This window comes from Hyperoodon ampullatus, assembly GCF_949752795.1.
Source record: "Hyperoodon ampullatus genome assembly, chromosome: 19".
In the NCBI taxonomy this organism is placed as follows: domain Eukaryota; kingdom Metazoa; phylum Chordata; class Mammalia; order Artiodactyla; family Ziphiidae; genus Hyperoodon; species Hyperoodon ampullatus.
The window spans coordinates 52,726,565-52,742,835 of record NC_136932.1 but is presented as its reverse complement, the minus strand read 5'-3'; the positions used below and the strand labels follow the sequence as shown (position 1 = coordinate 52,742,835).

At 38.8% G+C, this 16,271-nt stretch overlaps 1 protein-coding gene across 1 annotated transcript in view; it reads left to right on the top strand.

Moving 5' to 3' along the window:
- Positions 1 to 16,271, top strand: part of APPBP2 (amyloid beta precursor protein binding protein 2) — a gene marked incomplete at its 5' end in the record, with an annotated part of 60,902 nt that overhangs the window by 28,795 nt on the left and 15,836 nt on the right. The window contains one exon of the mRNA XM_079725092.1: positions 1,820 to 1,943. Coding sequence (XP_079581218.1) covers positions 1,820 to 1,943 — 124 coding nt within the window. The remainder of the gene's footprint in view (positions 1 to 1,819; positions 1,944 to 16,271) is intronic.

Genomic DNA, 16,271 nt, shown 5'->3' with positions numbered 1-16,271 from the left:
AATTGGCTTACTGAGATGAATTGCCACTGCCAGAGTAAAGAAACATTACCCTGGGACACTGCTGTTAGCAGGGGCATTGCTGGCAGAAACTGGAAGCTATCAGGGAGTGTCTCTTACTTCTCCAGTCTTACAGTCTTTCTCTCTAGTGCCTTCTTTGGTAGAGACTACTAGGGAGCCAGCTGGCAGAGGAGAAATGTGGTTATAGAGTCCTAGCCCAGCGTCATAAAACAGTCTAGAAGGGTTGGTTTGAAGCTGAGAGATAATAGCCTAATAACCCAGCACAGTGCATAATATGTTGAGATAATGAGTAGGAGGTTGCTTCATATGAATATTATAATCTCATTATTCCAGTCATTCAGTGAGGGCCCTAAAATGTCATATTTGGGGGGATAAAAAAGTGTTCTAAAGCACACTTCTCTCCAGTTAAAATACTTGTTTCATTTCATATAGCTTTGATCAAACATGAAACACCAGTCTGAGCAAAATATATTTTTTCTTGACCCAGATACTATTGACGCTATTAAGATTAGTTGACACTATCAAAAAATGTATTAAACTATTAGGAGGGGATCAGGAGCCTCTAAAAAGATGGACAGTGTCCTAAGGAAATGATGCCCATATGCCCCATGCATTACGACTGTTGGAGGACAGCAGTTTAATTTTTTGCTAAAAAAAAATTAAGATGAGCAAGCACTACTGTCTCTTTTATCTGTGTAACCTCTATGATGTGCTGTTATGCTAAGAAGATTAAGTTTATTCAGATGTCTTTATCCTCTTTGGGATTGGGTATGGAGAGATTGGAAAGTTATGTTTACCCTGCATGATTAAAATGTTAGACAAATCACTAAATATAGTGGCTAATGAGCTGGAAAATGTCAACTCTTAGGTGATGAAGTACATTTAGAGGGCTAAAACTTTTTTTTTTAATTTATTTATTTTACTTATTTTGGGCTGCACTGGGTTGATGTGCTGGCTTTCTCTAGTTGCAGCGAGCAGGGGCTACTCTTTGTTGCTGTGCGTGGGCTTCTCATTGCGGTGGTTTCTCTTGCTTCAGAGCACGGGCTCTAGGTGCACGGGCTTAGTAGCTGTGGCGAGTGGACTCAGTAGTTGTGGCTTGCGGGCTCTAGAGCGCAGGCTCAGTAGCTGTGGCACACGGGCTTAGTTGCTCCGAGGCATGTGGGATCTTCCCGGACCAGGGATCGAACCCATGTCCCCTGCATTGGCAAGCGGATTCTTAACCACCGCACCACCAGGGAAGCCCAAGGCTAAAACCCTTGACTCCTGGGACTTCCCTGGTGGCACAGTGGTTAAGAATCCGCCTGCCAATGCAGGGGACATGGGTTCGATCCCTGGTCGGGGAAGATCCCACATGCCGCCGAGCACCTGAGCCTGTGCGCCACAGCTACTGAGCCCGTGTGCCACAACTACTGAAGCCCGCGCACCTAGAGCCTGTGCTCCACAGCAAGAGAAGCCACCGCAGCAAGAAGCCCGCGCACCGCAACAAAAAGTAGCCCCTGCTCACCGCAGCTAGAGAAAGCCCGCGCGCAGCAATGAAGACCCAATCCAATGCAGTCAAAAGTAAAAAACCAAAACAAAACAAAAACTCTTTACTCCTTATTCAGGGTCTCAACTTTGATCTAATTTCCCTAGTTTGAAAGTTCCTTTTTTTTTTTTTTTTTTTAATTTCACAGTTAGTATCTTTGTTTCAGACTAGACAGAGGTTTTTTCATTTTAGGTAATAATCATTGTAAGCATGTCATTTCAGCTTTCAAGTGATTTATTATATTATCTAAAGCTTTTGGTTTTTCTTGTCCCTTAGGTGGCTTTCTTTCAGATGCAGGCTGGTACAGTGATGCTGAGAAAGTTTTCCTGTCTTGCCTTCAGTTGTGTACTCTACATGATGAGATGCTTCATTGGTTTCGTGCAGTAGAATGTTGTGTGAGGTAAGTTGGAACAGTCCTTTAATTACATGCTGTATTGGTATTAGTGGCTTTTTAAAAAATATTTATTTATTTTAGGCTGTGTTGGGTCTTTGTTGCTGCGTGCAGGCTTTCTCTAGTGCAGCGAGTGGGAGCTACTCTTCGTTGCGGTGTGTGGGCTTCTCCTTGCGGCGGCTTCTCTTGTTGTAGAGCACGGGCTTCAGTAGTTGTGGCATGCGAGCTCAGTTGTGGCACACGGGTTTAGTTGCTCCGTGGCATGTGGGATCTTCCTGGACCAGGGATCAAACCAGTGTCCCCTGCATTGGCAGGCAGATTCTTGACCACTGTGCCACGAGGGAAGTCCGTTCTTGGTTTTTTTTGTGTGTGTGTGTGTGTTTTGTTTTGTTTTTACTGTGCTCCGTTTACATTTTTGGAATTGTACATAACCTGATTAATATTTTACTTCTAAATAACCTTTTTTTTTTTTGCGGTACGCGGGCCTCTCACTGTTGTGGGCTCTCCCGTTGCGGAGCACAGGCTCCGGACGCGCAGGCTCAACGGCCATGGCTCACGGCCCCAGCCGCTCCGCGGCATGTGGGATCTTCCCGGACTGGGGCACAAACCCGCATCCCCTGCATCGACAGGAGGACTCTCAAGCACTGCGCCACCAGGGAAGCCCCTAAATAACCTTTTCTTAAAAAAAATCTTTATTTATTATTTATTTGGCTGCACGGGGTCTTAGTTGCGGCACGCGGGAATCTTTGTTGCTGCTTGCGGGATCTTCGTTGAGGTGTGTGGGATCTTTAGTTGTGGCATGTGGGATCTTTTGTTTTTAGTTGCAGCATGTGGGATCTAGTTCCCTGACCAGGGATCGAACCCAGGCCCCCTGCATTGGGAGCGTGGAGTCTTAACCACTGGACCACCAGGGAAGTCCCTAACCTTTCTTTCTTTTTTTTTTTTTTTTTTTTGATGTGGACCATTTTTAAAATCTTTATTGAATTTGTTAATAGTATTGCTTCTGTCTTATGTTTTGGATTTTTGGCTGCGAGGCACCTGGGATCTTAGCTCCCTGACCAGGGATTGAACCCACACCCCTGCATTGGAAGGCGAAGTCTTAACCACTGGACAGCCAGGGAAGTCCCCCTAACTTTCTTTAAAATACATTTTTTTAACAGATGTACTTAAATGAAAGGCAAGCAGATACAGAAGTAACTCTTTGATTTTACTGTCTTTATTTTTTTTGGTATGTGTAATGTTTAGTTTTAGCTATTTTCATGTAGGTTTTCTCTCTGTCCGCCCCATTTGATTTGACATTTCTTAAAAAGAATTTTTTTATGAAACTAAGGGGAAATTGAAATAAAGTTGAAAAAATAACAAAATAATTCTTTGTCCTAAGTTAACTAGAGTCTGGTCAGTTTACTGAATTTATAGTCTTCTATTTTTTTTGAATAAGGGGTCATATTTTTTTTTGTACCTTAGAGATGAGTTAATTAAATCTGCACCTCTTCAGAGCTAGAATACAGGTTCTTCTATATAAAACCATTGTTGATTTATGCTACTATTGACTAAAGCTCTCTCTGCTCAATCTTTTGAGGTTATTACCCCATTTTATACAGGGCTTACCTGTGTTAGACAAACATTCAAATCCTGAAGTTAATTTTATAATGTGCAAGCTTAATTATAAATAATATTTTAGAAGCTTAGGATAATTTCCCACAGATACTTATGATAGATTATAGTAATACTTGTGCGCAGAAACTATAAAAGGCTTGGTACTGGGCCTGTAGTTTGTAGGACTGACAATCTGTGTCATCTTTCCTCCCCACTTCTGCCTATCCTAGGAATAGAAGACTAGACTATCTCATAGGGATTTTAGGGGCTAGCTAAATGTTTCTTTGTGTATGAACTAGTTAATTTAGAACAGAAAACCCATTTTGTGTGATTTCATTGTAGATTGCTCTTTCACTGCAAGCTGTCTTTTGACCAAAAGGTAAAACATTTTCTTCTTGTAAGTGCTTGCTTTTTATGCACAAAGTCAGAAGATTTATTCCATCCAGATAACTAACATTTCTCCTCTCTGTCTGATTTTAAGTCTCTTATATAAATTTTGCATTAATATAACCAAAAGATTTAGTTTTCTCAAAGGACCAGGACTCCTCTTCTTTTTCCTATTTTGTCATCTTTAGCATGTAGCTCACGTCATTATGTTTGCAAATGCTACGGGCAAGGAGAAGGGCAAAGGGCTCATGCCCACTGAGTCTGCTTCCTTTTCCTTTTTTTTTTTTTCAGTCAGAAAAAATAGCTTTCCCAGAGGCCTAGCCTTATCTTCTTTACTTATTACCTCTCTTTGAAACTGGGAAACTGGGACACATTCTGCACATCCTCCAACCAGTATAAGGTGGTCTGGAGAGCAAAACATTTTTAACTGTGCATTTTGCTGCCCCAGATGAACTCACGGGTCTACATTAAGGAAGGAGGAGAGGGGAATGTTGGACAGGTAACTGTAAATACTGTGAGTGCTCGGGCTGTTTTCAGAACAAGCACATGTGAATAGGAAAACACCTGTGCCAAGAAACAGAACTATTTATACCAGCTTACTGCCTACATACCTAGACATCTTGTTCTTAAGAATTTTAAATTTCAAAATAAAATTTGCTTCTACACAGCTTTGCTTGCTAAATTCTTGGCCATTACAGACGTTAAGAAAATTTTTATTATTATAGTAGTATTTTTTGAAAAAATATTAAATTATTCTTACTTAGCTTTTAACTGATTTGAGAGAGGATTATTTTGGAGAACAGATACTAATGAAATCCTTTAGCCAATCCCAGGAGCTTTGAGCCTAATGTAACAGTGTGTTTTTAACTTTAATAGCACAAAACCATTTTCTAATCTGGGGCTGGCGTGGAAGCAGTATAGAGCAAATATCAGAGACTCTTCTTGTTAAACCTGGTACCATTTCTCAGTCTTTGTTTTATTCCTTGAAGTCTCTGCCTAGTTTTGTTTACTTGCTTTCTATTTAATAGCTTTGTTTGTTCTGCTCATGTGCGTGTCTATTACCAAACAAATTGAAAACATACAGAAAACTATGAAGGGCTTCCCTGGTGGCGCAGTGGTTGAGAGTCCGCCTGCCGATGCAGGGGACACGGGTTCATGCCCTGGTGCGGGAAGATCCCACATGCCGCGGAGCGGCTAGGCCTGTGAGCCATGGCCGCTGAGCCTGCGCGCCCGGAGCCTGTGCTCCACAACGGGAGAGGCCACAACAGTGAGAGGCCCGCGTACCGCAAAAAAAAAAAAAAGAAAAAAAGAAAACTATGAAGAAGAAAGTAAATATTATCTGTAACCCTGCTGCCTAGAAATAACCACAATTATTATTTTGGTGTATTTTGGGGATTTTAAGTGAAAAATGGAACTTCCTGAACTGGAGGGAAAAGACTTGAATCTAGATTGAAAAAGAACCTTGAGCCCGAAGCAGGTGAATTTCTTGAAATCCAAGGATAAATAGGAGTTAGAAGCTAAGAGACAAGAGCAGTATCTCCATTACTGAGAAAATGCTGCACTTCACAAACTTTTAGGATAAAATTCAAATTTTTCAAATTTGTAGATACCAAATATACCTCCAGGTACTTTATCTGAGGAAAATAGTCAATGAATACCTCTGACCAAATAAAAGTTCGATAGTAACAAATCTCGAGACAGGGGAAGATGGTGTAGAAACAGTGGTAAGCAGTGAATATTGTAACGTATAGTTAGACGTAATGGAGTGGAAAGAATGAAGAACATGGTGAATTTGTCATATGTCTTATGTAAGGATTTTTTTTCAAACTGGAAATGAAAGGGAAATTTTAGAAATAACAAGACAGAAATTCTCAGTTACCACATACTATTAAATGTAAGGTAAGTTTGTTTGTGTTTTTTCCACCTGAAAATTGAAAAAAGAGTTGCCTTACAAAGTCCCTCATGTTATGTGATGTTCTTTCAAGTCTCTTGTTTTGAACAACAGAGTACTGTTTGGGAAAGAAATGTTAGCCTGAAACTCAGCCAGTGCCAATAACAGGAAGCTCATAGAGGTCACCTGGCAGAATTTTCTTTTTACGGAAGTAATGGAATTTAACATAATTTAACACAAAATTTAGAATTATTCTAGGGGTCATAACCTTATAGTTGTGTTAGATATCTTTATTAACTGGCTTCTTGGATATTACTTTGAAATGTGATGCATTAAGTGGTTTGGTTGTGGAGATTATGGGTGTCTACTTGTCTTAGGTGGAATGGGAAAGCCCAACTGTCTTAATGCTTTGCAGATGCTTGCTGGTACCTTTGGATTACATTTCTAGGGACATGATACCAGACTCAAAAGTGCTGATTTTCAAGCAAGTGAAAATGTTTTACTCTGAAAAACTGTTAGATGACTCAGAAGTAGTTTGGTGATGATGAAGATAAATGTTTTAAGATGCATGTGAATAGTTTGGGTAATATTTCATAAGTTACAAGAAGGAGAATTAATTTTTGAAAATTTAGTTTAGATTTTAAATATGTATTTATAACATAACATAAAGATGATTTAAATATTATAAATTTCAAAATGTTATCACATATATCCCTAAAACTTGATGTATTCAAGTTGGCAAAAAACCTTTTTGGATGGAAAATGGAGGCTCATGTTATTATGTTCAGGTTGCTTGCTGTTGGGCATATATTATATAATAGCCTATTTTAAAAATACACATTTGGGAAAATGTAGTAGTATAAGAAAGTATTATAAAGGTCTCATCTTGGTAAGGGGAATATGAATGCCTGTCATTTAATGTTCAGACATTGTCAGTGCTAGGGAGGGTATATAATAAATTGACTAATGGAAAAATACAATAGACATCCTGAATTAGAATAGTGGGAGTAGGGGTAAGAAGGATTGGAAACTTGTCCAAGGTAGATAGATAAGCAAAGAGAAGAGAGGAAATAACTAAGTATGATAACTGAAAAATGTGAAACAGTTAAAACCAAATATAACTATGACCATGTACATGGGCTCCATCCCCCTATCTAGAAACAGCGACTACCAGGAAGGTTAAAAAATGAAACCCAGGGACTTCCCTGGTGGTCCAGTGGTGAAGAATCTGCCTTCCAATGCAGGGGACGCGGGTTCCATCCCTGATCGGGGAACTAAGATCCCACATGCTGCGGGGCAGCTAAGCCGCCGTTCCTCAACTAGAGAGCCCGTGTGCTGCAAACTACAGAGCCCACATGCTCTGGAGCCCACGCACTGCAAACGAAAGATCCCACATGCTGCAAGGCAGATCCCACAACTAAGACCCGACGCAGCCAAAAATAAAAAAATAAAGCAATTCTTTAAAAAAAAATTAAATAAATAAAAAATGAAACCCAGCTACATATTGTTAAAAGAAAATACCCCTAGACAATAATATTAACAATAGAAGCAGAATTCAGGATAAAAACCATTAGTTGATACAAAAGGGATATTGATAATAAAATGTACAGTCCACAAAAAGGTCATAAACCCATTATAGCAAATAAGATAGTAGCCCTCTGCATAAACACAGCACCCTAAAAATACAAAGAATTTAATTAAAAAGATACCACAAAGTCGAGTACCTCCAGGATGGGTTAATTCAGAATTCATAGAGGTTATCAGGGAACTAGGTTTTTTCCATCTTCTGGCTTCTCTATCCCCAGTGATTTTAAGACTGCTGCTGTGGTTTGAGGTATCACATGCAGATTCCACATTGTCCAGCAGAAGAAAGACCATATTTTATCTCTAATGACAAAGGAGCCTTTCTCAGAAATCACCTAGCTGACGTACCCTTGAGTCTCATTAACTAGAGCTAGGTCATTTGTTGACCTCTGAATCAATCAGTGGCAATCTGAATGGGATCACCATGTTAGGATTGGCTTAAACTAATCATGATTTACTTATGAGTCCTATGAGAAAGGGGTCAGTGCCTAACAAAATCAGGGTTCTGCCAACAAGCATGAGATGGGAAAGATGACTTGGTTAGGGAGCCAGCAGTACCTGCTACATCTCACAGTGCTTTGCTTCCCCACTTAAAATTAAAACCCCACCAGACAGGTATTTCTTAGAAATACACAAGTTACCTAAACTGACCCAAGAAAAAAATTAAAATTCTGAACAAACCTATAACAAAGAGATTGAATCAGTAATCAAAAACCTTCCAAAAAAGAAAAGTCCAAGACCAGAAGACTTCAGTAGTGAATTGTACCAAACATTAAAAGAAGATAGGGACTTCCCTGGTGGTCCAGTGGTTAAGACTCTGCCTTCCAATGCAGGGGACGCGGGTTCGATCCCTGGTCAAGGAACTAAGATCCCATGTGCTGTTGGTGGGGCAACTAAGCCTGAGCACAGCTAGAGAGAAGCCCGTGCACTGCAACGAAGAGCCCTTTTGCCACAACGAAAGATCCTGCCGCCACAATGAAGATTGTGCATGCTGCAACTAAGACCCGATGCAGCCAAATAAATAAATAAATATTTTTAAAAAAAATTAAAGAAGAATTAACACCAGTTCTTCTCAAAGTCTTAAAAAAAATCAAGAGGAAGGAACACTTCCTGACTTACTCTATGAGGCCAGCATTAACTTATATCAAAACCAGAAAAAAGACATGAGAAGAAAATAGAAAAGAAAATTACAGACTAATATCTCCTATCAATATAAATGCAGGAAGTCTCAACAAAATACTAGCAAATCGGATGCAATAGAATATAGAAGGATTATGCACCATTACTAAGTGGGATTTATCCCAGGAACGCAGAGGTGATTCAACGTAAGAAAATTAATGCAGTATACACCACATTAGTAGAATGAAGGGTGAAAACCATGGTTATGTCAAGTGACACAAAAGACATTTGACAAAATCCAGCACCTTTTCATGATAGAAACATTCAGAAAACTAGGAATAGAGGAACCTCCCTTAATATGATAAAAGGCATTTATGCAAAACCCACAGCTAACATTATGTTCAAATCTTCCTCCCTGAGATCAAGAACATGACAAGGATGCCTGCTTTCACTACTAATATTCATCTTTGTCCTGAAAGTTCTAGCCAAAGCAATTAGACAAAAATAAAATAAAATGCATCCGGGGCTTCCCTGGTGGCGCAGTGGTTGAGAGTCCGCCTGCCGATGCAGGGGATACGGGTTCATGCCCCGGTCTGGGAAAATCCCACATGCCGTGGAGCGGCTGGGCCCGTGAGCCATGGCCGCTGAGCCTGCGCGTCCGGAGCCTGTGCTCCGCAACAGGAGAGGCCACAACAGTGAGAGGCCCGCGTACCGCAAAAAAAAAATAATAATAAAAATAAAAAATAAAATGCATCCGTGTTGGAAAGAAAGAAGTAAAACTATCTCTGTTCACAGGTGAATTGGAATTCACCAATATTAAAAACTTTTGTACATCAGAGGACATTATCAAAAAAGTGAAAAGACAGCCTATGGAATAGGAGAAATATTTGTAAATCGTATATCAAATAAGGGTCTAGTATTCAGAATATTTCAAGTACTACGATTCAACAACAACAATCAACCCAATTAAAAAATGGGTAAGGGATTTGAATAGACATTTCTCCAAAGAAGATATATAAATGGCCAATAAGCATCATTTGTCATTAGGGAAATGCAAATCAAAAACAATGAAATACCACTTCACATCTGCCCGTTTGGCTGTAATGTAAGAAAGAAAAGGAAAGAAAACGAAAGGGGGCGAGGGAAGGAAGGAGGAAAAAGAGAGAGGGAGGGAAGGGAGAGCAAAGAAGGAAGGAAGAAACAAAATAAGTGTTAATAAGAATGGAGAAATTGGAATCCTCATGCATTGCTAATGGGAATGTAAAATGGAGCAGCTGCTATGGAATAGTTTGGTGGTTCCTTAAAAAGCTGAGCAAAAAAAATTACCATATGACCCAGCCATTTCAATCCTAGGTATAAATATCGCAGAGAATTGAAAACTGGGACACAAACAGATACCTGTGTGTTAGTGTTCATTGCAGAATATTTCACATTAGCCAAAAGGTGGAAATGACCCAAGTATCCATCGACAAAAGAACCCTTAAACAACGTGGGTTTGAACAGCGAGCATCCACTTAATACACGGATTTTTTTTTTTCCAGTACATACATACTACAGTACTACACAGTCTACTCTTGGTTGAATCCACAGATACAAAGGGCTGACTGTAAAGTTATATGTGGATTTTTTTTTTACTGCCCTGGAGGGTCCGTGTCCCTAACCACCCCCTGTCAACGTTGTTCAAGGGTCAACTGTATATACAGTGGAATATTATTCAGCCAGTTTTGATGTATGCTACAACATAGGTGAATTTTGAAAGTAATATTCTAAGTGAAATAAGACATATATAAAGACAAATACTGTATGATTTTACTTAAATACCTAGAATAGACAAATTGATAGAAACGAGAAATAGATTAAAGGTTACCAGGAGCTGGGGGGTATAAGGAGAGAATGGGAAGCTATTGTGTATTATAGTGTGTGTTTGGGGTGATGAAAAGTTATGGAAATGCATGGTGGTGATGGTTGTAAACATGGTAAATATAATTAATACCACCAAGCTGTACATTTAAAAATGGTTAATATGACAAATTTCATGTTATATATTTCACCACAATTTTTTCAAAAGCCCACCAGTCTTTTTTTTAAATTACCCAACCCTCCCCTTTCAGTTTATCATTTATTTCTAAAATTCTTAAGTAGTTCATAGAAAAATATGCTTGCATAAGCAGGAGAGAAATTTTTTCCTTTGGGTTTACTTTTAAGATTTTATTTTTGTCATGTCTATCTAATGAGGATCTAACTAGTCATCTTGATCAATCTTATAGTAAATATATTTATAAACTAGTGACCTCTAGATTTGTATATTTTCCACTTGAAACAATGAATAACTTAACTAATTAACTAGTAATTGCATTTTTAAATTTATTTTTTAAATTTACTTATTTATTTATTATTTTTGGCTGCATTGGGTCTTTGTTGCTGCGCACAGGCTTTCTCTAGTTGTGGCGAGCGCGGGCTCCTCTTCGTTGCAGTGCGCAGGCATCTCATTCAAATAGCTTTTGTTGTGGAGCACGGGCTCTAGGCGCACGGGCTTCAATAGTTGTAGCTTGTGGACTCTAGATCGCAGGCTCAGTAGCTTTGGCACATGGGCTTAGTTGCTCCACGGCATGTGGGATCTTCCCGGACCAGGGATCGAACCCATGTCCCCTGCATTGGCAGGTGGATTCTTAACCACTGCACCACCAGGGAGGTCCCATAGTAATTGCTTTTGATAATAGCTATTGATCAAGGAGCTATGATTTTACGTTGTCATAAAAATAAAATACTATGGGGCTAGAGGAATATGGGAAATCTCTGTATCTTCTCAGTTTTGCTGTGAATCTAAAACTGCTCTAGAAAATAAAATCTATCTTTAAAAACTATTAAAATAAAATACTGTGCTTACATGGCAGTGCCACATTTGGAGAGCCTTGAGAACCTGCCTTTTTATTAGGCTGAACATTGAGGCAAAATTAGATCCTTAGTTGGACCAAAAGTTTTTTGGATCCTGCATCCTGCTCGTTGTCAGCCCAGATGGACACACAGACCCTGAAGAGTCTCCATATGTTGAATTTGCCCTTTTGTTTCAATAGATCATCAGTGGAGACTGGAGAAAATATCAAGCTGTGCTTTTCTGGCATAAAATATGTAGTCTGCTACCCCCACCAATTACTAAATAATTTCCAGAAACTAATTTTTAGGCAGAATATCTATAGTGAAGTTTGCTGGAAATGCAGTTCTTAGTATTGTAGAAATGATTGGTGAGCACTGTTCTTTTCATTCTCTAAATTTAACTTTTTTCTCATTTGGCCATTTGGATAACTATCAAATCTGTATTTCTTATACCAATCCTTTTTTTCTCAAGGGTTTTTTTTCTGGGCTGTTGTAATATCTTCTGTCCTGGTTGCCTTGCTTCCGCTCTTGGCTTTACTGTAATCCATTCTCCACACTGCAACCAGAGCAATCTTTCTAGAGTTGCACCGTTCAGTATGGTAGCCATTAACCATATGTGACTATTTAAATTAACATTATGGGACTTCCCTGGTGGCGCAGTGGTTAGCAATAGGGGACACCGGTTCGAGCCCTGGTCCGGGAAGATCCCACATGCCACGGAGCAACTAAGCCCATGCACCACAACTACTGAGCCCATGTGCCACAGCTACTGAAGCCCACGCACCTAGAGCCCGTGCTCCACAACAAGAGAAGCCACTGCAGTGAGAAGCCTGTGCACCGCAACAAAGAGTAGACCCCGCTTGCCACAATTAAAGAAAGCCCGCACACAGCAACGAAGACACAATGCAACCAAAAATAAATAAATAAATAAATTTTAAAAATTAAAAAGAAAATTAATTAACATTAAAAATTTAAAGTCAGTCCTCAGTCACACTAGGCAGATTTCAGATACTCAGTAGCCGCTTGTGGCTACCAAACTGAGCAGAGCAGGTATAGAACATTTCAGGAAGTTCTATTAGATAGCGTTGTTCTACAGCATAAATCAAGTAATCTCACTTTTGCAACCAAAATGACTTACCATGGCCAGTAAGACCCTATAAAAATCTTTCTTTTCTCTACTTTCTCATCTCTCTTTATATAATCCGTTATTCAAAATACTCCAGACACATTGGCCTTCTTACTGTTCTTTGATTATGCCAGAACTTTTTTCCATTTCTCAGGGCCTTTGCACTCGTTACTCCTTCTTTTTGGAACATGCTTCCCCCACATCTGCACATGATTGCCTCCTCATCATTAAGTGTCAACTCAAATGTTACCTCTGCAAGAGAATTCTTCCGTCTACCCTAAGCCCTTCCTTTAAGAAGGCTTTGATCATATCACCCCGTTTTTATCATCTTCGTAGCATTTATCTTTGTCTTACTTAATTGGTGTGTGTCTGCCTAATACACTTTTGCCCACTAGAATGAAGCTTTTTTTTTCTTCCAGCTTTATTGAGATATAATTGACATATAGCACTGTGTAAGTTTAAGGTGTACAACAAAATGATTTGACTTAGATACATTGTGAAATGATTATCACAAGTTTAGTGAGCATCTATCATCTCATATAGATACAAAATCAAAGAAATAGAAAAAAATTTTTTCCTTGTGAGGAAAATTCTTAAGATTTACTCTTAACAACTTTCATATATAACATACAGTAGTGTTAATTTATCATGTTATAAATTATACCCCTAGTACTTATTTATCTTATAACTGGAAGTTTGTACTTTTTGTCTGCCTTCGCCCCATTCCCCCTCCCCCCACCTCTTACCTTTGTTAATCACAAATCTGATCTCTTTTTCAATGAGTTTGTTTTTGATGTCTAATTGACCTACACACTATGTTAGTTCCTGTTATACAACATAGTGATTCGATATTTCTGTACAACTCAAATGATCACCAGATAAGTCTAGTTACAGTGTGTCACCATACAAAGATATTACAGTTATTGACTGTATTCCCCGTACTGCACATTTCATACCTGTGACTCATTTATTTTGCTGCTGGAAGTTTGTACCTCTTAATCTCCCTCACCTATTTCTTTCCCTACCCGCTTCCCCTCTGGTAACCACCTGTTCCTTCTCTTTGTCTGTAACTCTGTTTCTGTTTTGTTATGCTCATTTGTTTTGTTTTTTAGATTCCACCTATAAGTGAAGTCATACAGTATTTGTCTTTCTCTGTCTGACTTATTTCACTTAGCATAATACCCTCTGGTTCCATCCATGTTGTCATAGATGGCAAGGTTTCATTCTTTTTTATGGCTAATATTCCACTGTGTGTATATACCACATCTTCTTTATCCATTATCTGTTGATAGGCACTTCGGTAGCTTCCATGTTTTGGCTGTTGTAAATAATGCCGCAATGAGCATAGGGGTGCATATATCTTTTCTAATTAGTGTTTTTGTTTTCTTTGAGTAAATACCCAGGATCTTTGCCCATTTTTTAATCGGGTTGTTTGTTTTGTTGATGTTGAGTTGCGTGGGTTCTTTGTATATTTTGGATATTAACCCCTTACCAGATATATTGTTTGCAAGTATCCTCTCCCATTCAGTAGGTGGCCTTTTGGGTTTTTGATAGTTTTCCTTGCTGTGCAAAAGCTTTGTAGTTTGATGTAGTCCCGTTTGTTTACTTTTGATTTTGTTTCCCTTGCCTGAGGAGATATATCCAAAAAAAAAAAAATTACTAAGACTGATGTCAGAGAGCTTAGTTTCTATGTTTTCCTCTAGAAGTTTTATGGTTTCAGGACTTAACACTTAAGCCTTCAATCCATTTTGAATTTATTTTTTATGGTATAAGCAAGTAGTCCAGTTTGATTCTTTTGCATGTAGCTGTCCAGTTTTCTCAACACCATTTATTGAAAAGGCTGTCTTTCCCCCATTGTATAGTGCCTCCATTATTAGAATGAAGCTTCTTATGGTCATGGATTCTTTCTCTCCTGTTTACCACTATATCCCTTGCACCTAGAGAAATAGAAATGACTGGCACATATAGGTGTTCAGTCAATATTTGACTATGAGAGTCTCTGAAAACTTTATCATCTGAAGTACATATTTCTTTTTACTATAATATTTTATTAGATTTCACTTTTTTTTTCATAGTGACAGGGATCATTGCAGACTGCTTGGTCATTAGATCAGCAATTTGACTGTCAAGTGATATTGTCTCTTTATTCTGTATGAGTATACTTACTTTAGCATGAAAAGTTGCCTGTATACAAAACATATTTTTTCTACTTCTATATTTCTGCTTTAAAATATAAATCTAATCAACTCACCATTCTAGAGTTGCCTGATAATTATATTTATTCTTTAAGTTGAAATTTTGTAATATGAAATATACTCCATTCAGGCTTTTTTTGGCTGCACTGGGTCTTCGTTGTGGTGTGCAGATTCTTCTTCATTGCAGTGTGCGGGCTTCTCTGGTTGTGGCGTGTGGGCTCAGTAGTTGTGGTGTGCAGGCTCTCTGGTTGTGGTGCTCGGGCTCCAGAGCGCTCGGGCTCAGTAGCTGTGGCGTGCGGGCTTAGTTACCCTGTGGCATGTGGGGTCTTAGTTCCCCGAGCAGGGATCGAGCCCACGTCCCCTGCATTGGAAGTCTGATTCTTAATCACTGGACCACCAGGGAAGTCCCCAGAACTTTTTATTAACTTCAATACTGTATTGTTTTATTTGAGGGTTTTAGTCTTTTCTAAAAGCAGATAACTATATTGTGAGTGTTGGGAGGATACACAGTGACATTGTGTAATATTTGCCACCTTACTTATTGAATAGTACTGATAATTTAAAATTACTCTCTTTTAGAATAGAGTGGTGGCTGCCACGGGGGGAGGGGAGTGGGAGAGGGATGGATTGGGAGTTTGGGATTAGCAGATGCAAACTGGTATATATAGAATGGATAAACAACAGGTCTTACTGTATAGCACAGGGAACTATATTCAGTAGCCTGTGATTAAACCATAATGGAAAAGAATATGAAAAAGAATGTGTGTATATATATATATATATGTATAACAGAGTCACTTTGCTGTACAGCAGTAATTAACACAACATTGTAAATCAGCTGGACTTCAATTTTTTAAAAAGTAAATTAAAAGTACTCTCTTTTTTCTCACTGTACAACGGAATGATAGACATCAGAAGATTGTTAGAGTGTTTCTCATCTTGGGTTATTGATTCTGTTAATATTTTTGGAATAGATATAAAAATTAGATTTTAAGTATCTGGGTTTTATTTAATACTCCTGAAGAATGCTTCCTAACCTCTTCATACTTGGTTTTCTTTTTTTAATACTTGGTTTTCTTTTCAATTACATTTATATTTTGTTCCATCTCAGGGCTGAGCATTTTCAGAAAATTGTCATGATATATGGACATAATGTTTAGCATGATATATGGACATAATGTTTTAGCCAACATTATAATAGATACATAAATATATGTCCAGTCCTCACTCTGTTCTCCTGTCTTGTATGGTCTATACAGATGCATAGTCTGTTGCTGTCTTGACCTCATTCTGACCTAAAGCATTTTACTACTCTTACATATCACTAGATAGCATGGTTTTGGGACTTCCCTGGTGGTCCAGTGGGTAACATTCTGCACTTCCAGTTTGGGGTGTCCGGGTTCGATCCCTGGTTGGGAACTAGATCCCACATGCATGCTGTAACTGTGAGTTTGCATGATGCAACTAAGAGTCCATGTGCCGCAACTAAAGATCCCACGTGCCACAACTAAGACCCAGTGCAGCCTAAATAAATAAATATTAAAAATAAATCTAGATAGGATGGT